Source organism: Macrobrachium rosenbergii, chromosome 3, assembly GCF_040412425.1.
Source record: "Macrobrachium rosenbergii isolate ZJJX-2024 chromosome 3, ASM4041242v1, whole genome shotgun sequence".
Classification (NCBI taxonomy): Eukaryota; Metazoa; Arthropoda; class Malacostraca; order Decapoda; family Palaemonidae; genus Macrobrachium; species Macrobrachium rosenbergii.
Window position 1 is genome coordinate 38,587,019 of NC_089743.1, and position 11,644 is coordinate 38,598,662.

The following is an 11,644-nucleotide window of genomic DNA, read 5'->3' on the forward strand; positions in this document are numbered from 1 at the left end:
GACAGACAGAGAGACAGAGATAGACAGACAAAGAGCAAGGATATATTCTGGGTAAACGTTCCCAATTTCTCAATTTTTTTGCGGGCATGAGTGTGTATGTGTGTGTGAGAGAGAGAGAGAGAGAGAGAGAGAGAGAGAGAGAGAGAGAGAGAGAGAGAGAGAGAGAGAGAGAGAGAGAGAGAGATCCTTACAATAATCTTGTTTATGATCGGACATTTGATGGCCCAACAGATGACCGATAAAGAGGCAAAAGCAATACCTGAGCTCTTTGAACACGGGCCAAAGAGACCATCCATCAAAGTGATCATTCCATTTGCGGGGAGATCGATGGAGGGCTGTCTCTCTCTGGACTTGTGTTTCACAAAGGGTTGAATGTTGTTGTCTGCAAAACCGTAAAACCACACTCGTATCTTAGTTCGTAATAATATTTGCTGAAAAGCAGCACCGATACGCAGTAACTGTACCTCGCTGCCGAACTTCTCAGGTCCTGAGGTCCTTTATTCTCCACATCGTTGGACTGTAGAACAATCTCCCTGAGGATGTCGTGCAATTGGAACCTCAAAAGTTCAGGCGGAAATGCAATGCATAACTGCCCTAAAGCAATTCTCTTTTTGTTTTATAAATTTCTGACATTTTTATGAATTTATCATTTTTTTACTAATAACTGATCTCCTCTTTCCGTATTTCCTGTTATCTTCTTTTACTTCTTTCAAGTGAAAACAATATTCTTTCGAAGCATGAATTTCAAGTCAGTGACCCCTATGGGCTTGTTCAAGATGAATAGGGTTCATCTTCTGCATAACAGGAATAAAATAATAATACCCTGTAAAGCTCAAATACTATCTTAATGGGTGGATTATACAGTAGTAATGTTCAGTAGCATTTATAGCAAATGAAGAAGGGTGTTTTGATAATCTATGATTTGTGTATTCATAAGTTATTCATGAAAAAGCAATGCGGATTTAATGTGAATGCATTTTTATGTAAACTATGCCCTCATAATATTAAAAAACATATGCTCTGAAAAGTTGAGATTTAGACGAATATCATATGTTGAAAAATCAAGATTTACACTATTTTCAATGAAGACGAATAACATATGGTGACATTAACAGAAACAAGAGTGAGAATACATAAAGGCTCTGTATATTTCTAGGATTTATTCCTCCACTTAAGTTGAAATATACCAGTATTTGCACTTGCGAATATTTATACAGTTACAAGGTCGCTTAAGACCTGTACACCTAAAAACGATTTGCCTTATGACATCATCACTTTCTTTAAGCCAGAGACGATTATATATCTGTTCACGTTTAAACATCGAACTATTCTATCTGTTATTATGATGCATTCTAGGAAGTAATCGGATAAGGCAGGAGTAAGATCAAAATATATACCTTTCTTCCTCTAAATATCCTTATCTGCAGAGCTAACATATAGCAGATCGCTCCTATTCATTAATGTGTCAAGGTCGAAACACGGATTTTATACCTCAACAAGTGGAATAATGTGACACAACGGAATATAAAGCTTTTTATCGTTTCTCTTTTCAACTGGTCCGTGAACGACGCGAGTTCAATTATTATTATTATTATTATTATTATTATTATTATTATTATTATTATTATTATTATTATTATTATTATTATTATTATTATTAAACTGAATGGCCGTCTGGATGCCGTTGAGTTTGTATTGCAGTTACTCATTCTCTCGAATAATTTCCTTTGCAATATAAACTCAATGGCATCCAGGCGGCCATTCTGTCTAATGAGGTTTGTTTGAGAGAGGATCATCTTCCGAGATATTATTATTATTATTATTATTATTATTATTATTATTATTATTATTATTATTATTATTATTATTATTATTTTACTAAATAGACCAGTGTCATAATTCGGTATAAATGTCAACTGAAATATTGCTGAAATAAATTTGTCTTTTTAAATATTTCAAGCTGAGATATAAAAGTTAATAAAATATGAATATGAATCCATGGGAAACGAGTATCTTTACACAGACTAATATTTCAAAATAATAAGCGACGTCAAATCTCCTGAATCATTTCATATATCTAAACAATATAGAATAATTCTAAGGTTTCTTCTCTATAACAGAAACAAAGCAATTTCTATAGTAGTTCACTTCCACTGTGGGCTCGGTTTTTTTCGTATTTTTCGCTTTTAATTGTATACAATAGAATGCAATATCAAAAATTATGTTTCAATATTTTCCCCTACATTCATTGCCCAATGTATAAGGATAGAAAGACATTTGCGTGTGTGGCTATAAATCAGAATATACATGTTGGTAAAAATGAAGCGCTGATTTTGCTTGACTTTCCAGCAGAGCTGAAATCCGTCGAAAGAAAGGGAGAATCATTTGCTTAGCTTAAGAAATATAAAAAAGGCAGTGCTTAGATTCTAGGGAAAGCTTAAATCCTACAGAGTCCTTACGAATAAGATCCTTAGTTGATTGGTGCCTTCTGTAACATATTCTTCATTTTCAACTTTTACTTATAAATCGACGACAATTATAGTTTGAATATAATTACACAAACCGTATAGGGATATGATGGAAGAAACCATAGGGCTAATATGACGCGTACAAGTTTGAAATTGTTGCTTTTGAGTCGTAACAAAAAAAAAAAAATTTTTCTTGCTGTTAATTTCTCCCTTTCAGAAGAGTGAAAAATTTGTATGTTCAACATTAAATGATATTTACTGATAGACGGGTTGCCATAAATATTTTCCCGAGAATTGTTCAAGAATCGAATATGAATTTAATTTTCTGATATAATCTGTGACGGAGCCATATCATCCATACATTGCTACAACGACTAGCTCTTATGGCAACGGTTTGAAAGGCTCTTTTTGACCTGAAAATATTAAAAGCATATCATAGTGTTTTTGACGGTTTACCTTAAAAATTTCCCCAAGAAATCTTTCAAGAATCGAACATGCATTTGCTTCTTGGCAGTATTTTTCACGTATTGATACGAAGTATAGCTCTTATGGGAAAGCGTAGTCTTTTTGCCGTCAAAAATTACTGGAAATTGTGTAATATTATTGTTTGCTGTTATCCTTAGCCTTTAGGAACAAGAAACCCCGTTCTACTTGCATAAAAGAATATTTCCCTTTAGCCTTCAAATTCTGTTTCCTGGAAGATAACTGAAAGAAAAAGCTCTGGCCACTATCTCACCGGTTCTGTAAATATCATGAGTATCTTTGATGCAGAATTTGTAAACCCCCACCCCTACTCCCGACGATACATCCTACCTCCCACACCTACCCACAGCACCCCAGGTCAGTACGAAAGCTCCTTATGTTATACACGTCATAACAAAGACAGGTCAAACTCGTTTCATGGAGGATAGGTAACAGGTACTCTATAATATTTTATTCCTCAAGCTCTTGTCTTTATTCTTATTTGTATTTTTATCCGGTGCGAAAAAACACACAATTCGCCACTGTGAAAACCCGTCTATCAGTAAATATCATTTAATGTTGAACGTACAACGTTTTCACTTTTCTGAAAATGAGAAATTAACAGCAAGAAAAAATTTTTTTTTCGTTACGTTTCAAAAACAACAATTTCAAACTTGTACGCGTCATAATATTAGCCCTACGGTTTCTTTCCCCATATCCCCATACGGGTTGTGTAATTATATTCAAACTATAATTTCAGAATAATCCTGAGAGGATTAAAAACCATCCAGACTGAAAAAAAAATTAATTAAAGGGTAATGTCACACTCATGTTTCCCCGAGGTCTGCAACCAGATACATTCCTCTGCAGCTTCCTGATGACATACAAAATAATTTTTGGACATTCCTGTCTATACGCATCAGCTTATAAATCATTAAAGTAGATATGAACGTCACGTCAAATACGAAATATATATGTATATTATATATATATATATATATATATATATATATATATATATATATATATATATATATATATATATATATATATATATATATATATTGAATTAGAGATTATTATTTTAAAGATTATCATTATGACCAGAGTTATCATTTCATGAACAGGTACTTGCAGGATCTCCTCACGAAGCACTAAAACTTAAAATATTCGATGTATTGAGAATTTGCTTTGGTAAAGGTTTAGGGAGAGTCTACAAACAAGTGTTTTCTGTTGACAATTTAAGTGGTTTATTCCGTCTCAGTAATTATTGTATTCACATGACACTTCTGCTGGCAATTTTAATATTTCAGTATTTATTGTATAATATAACTGACATACCTGTACATCATCATGTTACGATCACAGTGGTGTTTTACAAATGTGCAACTGAAACTAAATAAGGTGGCAATGACGGCTTTGAAAACAGTAACTAGAATGACTAATCAATTAAAGTATAGTATTTCACTGTGGACACACGGAGTACTTTTAAACAAATGGCACTGGGGGGAAATGACAGCACTCCCTGCACAATCATTGTAGCTTGCGAGTCATTTCTTCCTTTTCAGATTCGTTCAAATTCTCTGATTTGAAAAGTGAAGTCTTTTTAATATTTCATTTGTCTGGTATATTGTATATATTAAAATATAAATATTGGTTTCAAAAAAAGGTAAATCTTTTTAACCTTCCCATTCGCTTTGTATATGTGTATATTTTTTCAAGAAATACGAGATAAAAAAAAAGACTGAACAGTTGCTGCCTAGGGTTATTAATACTATCAATATTTTTACAGGTTTCTAAAAGAATCATCAGCGCAGCTTTCATCATTCACTAAACTCAAACTTTGACAGGTAAGTCATTGTTAATAAATATTCTTTAATTATAAAAAGTATAAATTTAAGCTTTTAGAGAACTATTGCCCTCATCGTCAGAGGAAAAAAGTGTATTTCTAAAAACACAACAGGATTTAATACGTAAAAAATGGGCGCATTTGTCACATTTTTTCGAAGTATATTTCCTACTTTAAACCTAAACACAAAACATAAAAAAATGGCAAGTTACAGTATTTTCAATAATATCAAGACAAACGTGTTTATTTCAGACTACATTTTTATAAAAAAAAAAATGGATTGAATATTATCAGGAAGATTACTTGAAATAGCTTAACGTTTTTTCATTGTAAGCAACATTGCCCAGTTTGCGGGCCAACCCATTCTTCGAGAATACTTAAGTGTAACTTTATCTCCTGGATAATTTGTTCTTAACCTAATAGCAATACTATTGGCAAAATGCAAAGCAAAAATGGGAATGTTGTTCCGACACTTCAAAACAAGAAAAGCCGAACACATGATTATGCTTTATAAAACGTACGTACGTAGTCCACTTGAATATTGCAATATAATATGGTACCCACACTACCAAAAGGATATTGAACAAATAGAGAGTGTACAAAGGTCCTTCACAGCTAGAATAGAAGTTAAGGACCTTGACTATTGGGAAAGACTACAATTCTTAAATTTATATAGCCTTGAAAGGAGAATAGAACGCTACATGATAATCCAGGCATGGGAACAGATAGAAGGAATTATCGAAAACATCATGGAGCTAAAAATATCAGAAAGAGCAAGCAGAGGTAGAATAATAGTGGCCAAAACTATACAAGGAAAACTAAGGAAAACACACAGGACATTAATCCACCACGCACCAGCATCGATAATGCAGCGTCTATTCAATGAGCTACCAGCTCTTCGAGGTCGACTTCGAGGACGGCTTCGAGGACGACCTCGAGATCGAATTCAAGGGCTCGAGGTCGATTTCGAAGACGACTTCGGGGACGACCTCGAGGTCGACTTTGAGGGCGTCGAGGTCGACTTCGGGGACGACCTCGAGGTCGACTTTGAGGGCGTCGAGGTCGACTTCGAGGACGACCTCGAGGTGGACTTCGTGGACGACTTCGAGGACGGCTTCGAGGACAAGCTCGAGGACGACTTTGAGGATGAGCTCGCGGACGTCTTAAAGGACGACTTCGAGGACGACCTCGAGGACGAGGTTGACGAGCGACGACGAGGTCGACGGCGACGACGAGGACGACTTCGAGGACGTCATCGAGGACGAGCTCGAGAACGGCTACGAGGAAGATTTCGAGGACGACTTCGAGGTCGAGCTCGAAGACGACATCGAGGACGACTTCGAGGACGAGCTCGAGGATGACTTCGATTATGAGCTCAAGGACGAGCTCGAGGAAGACTTCGAGGAGGACATCAAGGACGACCTCGAGGTTGACTTCGAGGACGACCTCCAGGGCGATTTCGAGGACGACATCGAGGACGACTTCGAGGACGAGCTCGAGGAAGATTTCGAGGTCGACTTCCAGGACGACCTCGAAGACGTCTTCGAGGACGAGCTCGAGGACGTCTTCGAGGACGAGCTCGAGGACGGCTTTGAGGACGACCTCGAGGACGACTTCGAGGACGAGCTCGAGGACGAGCTTCGAGGACGGCTTCGAGGACGAGCTCGAGGACGGCTTCGAGGACGAGCTCGAGGACGGCTTCGAGGACGAGCTCGAGGACGGCTTCGAGGACGACTTCGAGCACGACCTCGAGGTCGACGTCGAGGACGACTTCGAGGTCGACCTTGAGGACGACGTCGAGGACGACCTTGAGGTCGACTTCGAGGACGGCCTTGAGGTCGACTTCGAAGACGACTTCCCACTCCTAGCTCTCTCCTGAATATTTCTAGCATCGTATCTTGTTCCGGTGCGTCGCCAGACGTGCATATTGCTCTGGACTCTATCGATGTAAAGTAAGTTTCATCACTGAAGATTACATTTTTCCAGTCATCGATATCGTAAACAACATGTTGCAGAGCAAAGCCCAAACGAGTGTCACGATGCCATTCCTTTAACTCCTCTTTGACCGCCGGAACCCGGAACATGGCACCTGATCCCATGCTCCCTCAGTCGCTGTCTGGTTGTCTGTGGAGTGCACGGGAGATGCAATTCTTGCGTGATAGTTACTGAGGTTTTCAGAGGGTCGTCTATGGATGCTGCAATGATTTGTTCGTCTTGTTGTCGTGTTGTTATGCGTGGGCGTCCTCTCCTACGTCTATTTGCCAATGTTCCCTCTTCCCGCCATCTTGATATCCACCTTTGGACTGTGCGAGTTGACACTCCAACGCTCACGGCAATATCTCCTGTTGGAACACCACGCTCCGACTCACCAATGATCCGACTTCTTTGAGTTATATGCTCAACAGAGTTGTCTTTGTTTGCCGCCGCCATCTCTACAAAAAAATGCCATATATAACTATATATTATATAGACTAAAGAAGACAACAATATGGTGGAGATTGCCGTAATATAGATAATCGTGTTTACCAGCTAATAAAGTTACACAGAGGCTGCAAATCCCCAGCCGTCAAAACTACTCAGCTACTGGCTTTTGGGATACGCATCGTCCATGGCTGTGTCGCAAACTCCCTCGTCGGAAAACCAGGTCCCCCCACTTTCCCTCAAAACTACTCAGAACGTAAACGATGATATAAGTAATGCTATAATGATACATGTCTATGTCTTCATGTCAAATTGGAATAATTGATATTAACTGTTATCAATAAGGGTATTATATCGCCACTTCAAATATGTTGATAAGCGAATCTCGTCAAGCCCTACATTAAGATCACCCCATTGCCCATCACCTTTAACCTCCTTATCATAATATCCTCCTACCCCCACGTGCTCGGTGCTTGAAAGAGATAATTAATATCGAAATAAAATACGATTACATTTCTTAAAAGAATAAAATTTCTCTCTCTCTCTCTCTCTCTCTCTCTCTCTCTCTCTCTCTCTCTCTCTCTCCTTGAAATATATTTCAGTCGTTATTGCACTTTTTTGTCTGAATTTGGTAATTTCCCTCCTCCTCTCATTCGAACCATCGTAACTATGCATTAGTAGTTGGAACTTCAGCTACCGTTCAGAGCAAGAAGGACATGATCTCTCCCAGCAAGGTTTGGCGAGTCGACATCGGTTTCTTTGGTGGGTGTACAAAAAACATTTTTATCTTAGGTTTATTTAAGCCGTACTGGAGGAGTTTGGTCATTTTGTTTCTAGAGTTATTATGTGGGATAAAATCATGAAGACATCTGGAGGTTTGTGTAAAGATATTCACATATTTGTGTTAGAGAGTTAGAGATCTATTAAGAAGTGTAAATAAAACTCGGTAAAATCACTGGAATTCTTTGTATTTATTTATATATCAACAGTTTTAGTTACCTCATAAACATTACGAGTCCCGCCAAGAAATTATTTTACAGGCTTTAATTATTCTTTATTTATTTTCCCTAAAAAAAACTGCGCACTATGCAGATAGGTTGGTCTCAAGAAATCAAATTGACTAAATTAGTAGGAAAAATAATAGCTAACGTATTTAGGGAAGGAATAACTAATGGAAAATTTACACGTGATTCCAGAAGCATATCAACTGTAACCAGACCATAAATGCGAAAAAAAAGGCTTTTGATGCCAGGATGTTCGCTATGAAAGCTTGATTGATCTATATCCGGATTAGCGAAGTCCATCAACAGGCTATCACAGTCGACAGTGAAACAGATAACAGAGAGAGATCGAGAAATACACACACACACACACACACACACACACACACACAGAAGGCCATCAAGGTCAGCAGATAAACAGAGAGGCATCACAGTCGACGGGGAGACTGAGACAGATAAAGAAACGCACAGAGAGAGAGAGAGAGAGAGAGAGAGAGAGAGAGAGAGAGAGAGAGAGAGAGGGAAGGACAGTCAAAAAGAAAGTTTAATTCATCATTATAATTTTCCAGTCACTATAACCACACGCATACACAAGGACAGACAAAGCCTATTAAATTCTCCTTCAGCAAACTTTAAGAAAACGCGAGCTCTGTTTTGATCATTATCCTCAGTTAAGAATGATCGTTTGAATATTAGCCGAGACAGGCCAAAGCATTCCTCCTGCCTGGAATGAACCTGGCTGACAGCTCAACGGTAAGTCACAAACTGCCCAGTGCCCACACGTGTGTCAGCAACGCCAGCTGACAGGTGAAGGGAGACCGCGCTCCTTTGCTTGTACATGTCAGCCAGCATTAAGGAGTGGTCTGTCAAACGTCCGAGGGATCCTTGTACGGATGGCAGACCTATACAAGCATTTGCAAAGGCGCTGATATGCAAATGAGATAGAAATGAGGAAGCTGGAACAGATCTAGAGGAAGGGGAAATAGTAAATATTGTTAGTGACTGGTATGTCATAACTGGTGCTGCAAAATATTTGACCCAAGAGGGAATTTTATTTAATGAGTTCTTCCAACTTAATTCGCATTCGAACCTGTGGCTTTATGGGTTGGAAGTAAAATGACCGTAACTATAACCATTCAGTCACTTTACACACACACACAAACACACACACACATTATATATATACTGTATGTATATATGTATATATATATATATATATATATATATATATATATATATATATATATATATATATATATATATATATATATATATTAGCTGACCAACCAGCACTGCCCAGGAAAACTGAATGACAAACTCTCTAAACTCTCTCTCTCTCTCTCTCTCTCTCTCTCTCTCTCTCTCTCTCTCTCCTTTCCTGTTAAGACAGTTACTTCAGTTACATTGCCCAGTTTTTTTGACATTTTATATTTCACCCTTTCTCACCCCCATTCTTATCAGTGCTCAACTTGGACTTAAAGGGCATCACAAGTGTTACTATTCATCTCAGCGACCTCGAGAACTATTGATTAGACACTGATATCTGTCAATTTTTGACCTTTTATTTTTCACCCCTTTGCACACACCCCCATTCCTATCGGGGCTAAACTTGGACTTAAAGGGCATCGGGTGTGTTACCATTCATCTAAGCTGTCGTTATTTTTACATGTCACCCCCCTTCCCACACCTACCCCCTTTAGTGGCAGTGATGTCTTCCCCCACAGTATTCTTTTCCAGATAGTAAGTCATATGTATACCGAAATGCGGTATGATAAATCCGTAGAGTTTATTTAGTTACTAAGACTATGGACAGAACCAGCCCCATTTCAGGGAAGCCCTTCCCACCCCAACCCCCTTTGGTGCCCTTTGGTGCTAGTGATATCTTACCCCCACAGTATTGTTTTCCAGATAGTAAGTCATATGTATACCAAGTCTGGTTGAAATTCCTCATTGTGGTTGAGTTATGCTGGATCATAAACACACACACACATACATCCATTTTTATATATATAGATATATATACATATATGCACCTAAAATTTCACCTGCATTCACACAGGTTTGTATACTTTATAAATGTAATATCTAAAATAATTTTACTACACAGATTCCGTCGATTTTAAATGAGTGATGATGAACGTTATAGTGCTTCTCATTTTTTATCTATTTTTTCTTCCGCATAAAGTGACTTGTTGGTCTAACTTGGTATCGACATTTAAAACTTACTGCTTCTGTCGTTTATTGCACAAAGCTTCAATATCCGTTGTACAGAGCATGACTTCGATGAGTCCGGATATGAGAACTGAGTCCGGATACGAGGCCAGCAAGTATTCATGGAAAATACTGCACTGGTACAGAACTGTGTCTGTCACCAAGTGGGCATGAATCATTTCCTATTGGAAATATGAAATTACTTTTTAGATCGTTCATTCTATACAAATATATTCTGTGACATTTCGACTTCCGTTGTCTGTGAATGTTACTGCCCATTTACTCTGTTGCATCGGTTCATCAAGAAATGTCATTTGCTGTCAGATGTCATTCAGTGAATGTGTCTTTGTTCATGTTTCTTATCTGGATAATTTCGTGACGTGTTACAGCAAAATTCCATTTTCATAATTGACAAATTGTCCATATATATATATATATATATATATATATATATATATATATATATATATATATATATATATATATATATATATATATATATATATATATATATATACTTTAATAATTTAAGTAAATTTTTCCATTTATTTATTAATTTATTCATTTTTTTGTGACTGATTTCTTTCTGTATTTTCCTTTACCTTCTGTTACTCCTTTCAAATGAACACTATATCCGTTGAAAGCTTGAATTTCAAGTCAATGGTCCCCTGTGGGCTTGGTCAATATGAATAGGGTTTATCTTCTGAATAATAATAATTTTTCTTTAGAAAAATCATTCTCACTAACCAGGTAATCAAATAGGATTGCTGGTAGGAACTGAAAGGTCACTGATAGTGAATAGGTTGATGATGTCGTCTTTATCAACATTTGCTTTTACTTCTTATTTCGAGACCCTTCAGTTTCTCTTTTTTGCCCTATGCAATGTTTTGGTTTTGATCACTGGGTTTATTTTGGTATATACCAGAGTACTGCAAGTGGTATATATATATATATATATATATATATATATATATATATATATATATATATATATATATATATATATATATATATATATATATATATATATATATATATATATATATATATATACACATACACACACACACACACATATATATATATATATATATATATATATATATATATACATATATATATGTATATACATATACATATATATATATATATATATATATATATATATATATATATATATATATATATATATATATATATATATATATATATATATACGGGTTATTAACGAT

At 36.7% G+C, this 11,644-nt stretch overlaps 2 protein-coding genes across 2 annotated transcripts; both read right to left on the bottom strand.

Moving 5' to 3' along the window:
- Positions 1-5,658: 5,658 nt before the first annotated feature.
- Positions 5,659-6,705, bottom strand: LOC136850936 (uncharacterized). Its single transcript, XM_067124923.1, has one exon. It carries the CDS (start codon positions 6,703-6,705, stop codon positions 5,659-5,661), a length of 1,047 nt encoding a protein of 348 aa, XP_066981024.1.
- Positions 6,706-6,813: 108 nt separating this feature from the next.
- Positions 6,814-7,209, bottom strand: LOC136850947 (uncharacterized). Its single transcript, XM_067124930.1, has one exon. It carries the CDS (start codon positions 7,207-7,209, stop codon positions 6,814-6,816), a length of 396 nt encoding a protein of 131 aa, XP_066981031.1.
- Positions 7,210-11,644: the final 4,435 nt, after the last annotated feature.

Excerpts from the sequence above, each read along its gene's own strand:
- LOC136850936 (XM_067124923.1), bottom strand. The coding sequence starts at position 6,705 with ATGCACGTCTGGCGACGCACCGGAACAAGATACGATGCTAGAAATATT.
- LOC136850947 (XM_067124930.1), bottom strand. The coding sequence starts at position 7,209 with ATGGCGGCGGCAAACAAAGACAACTCTGTTGAGCATATAACTCAAAGA.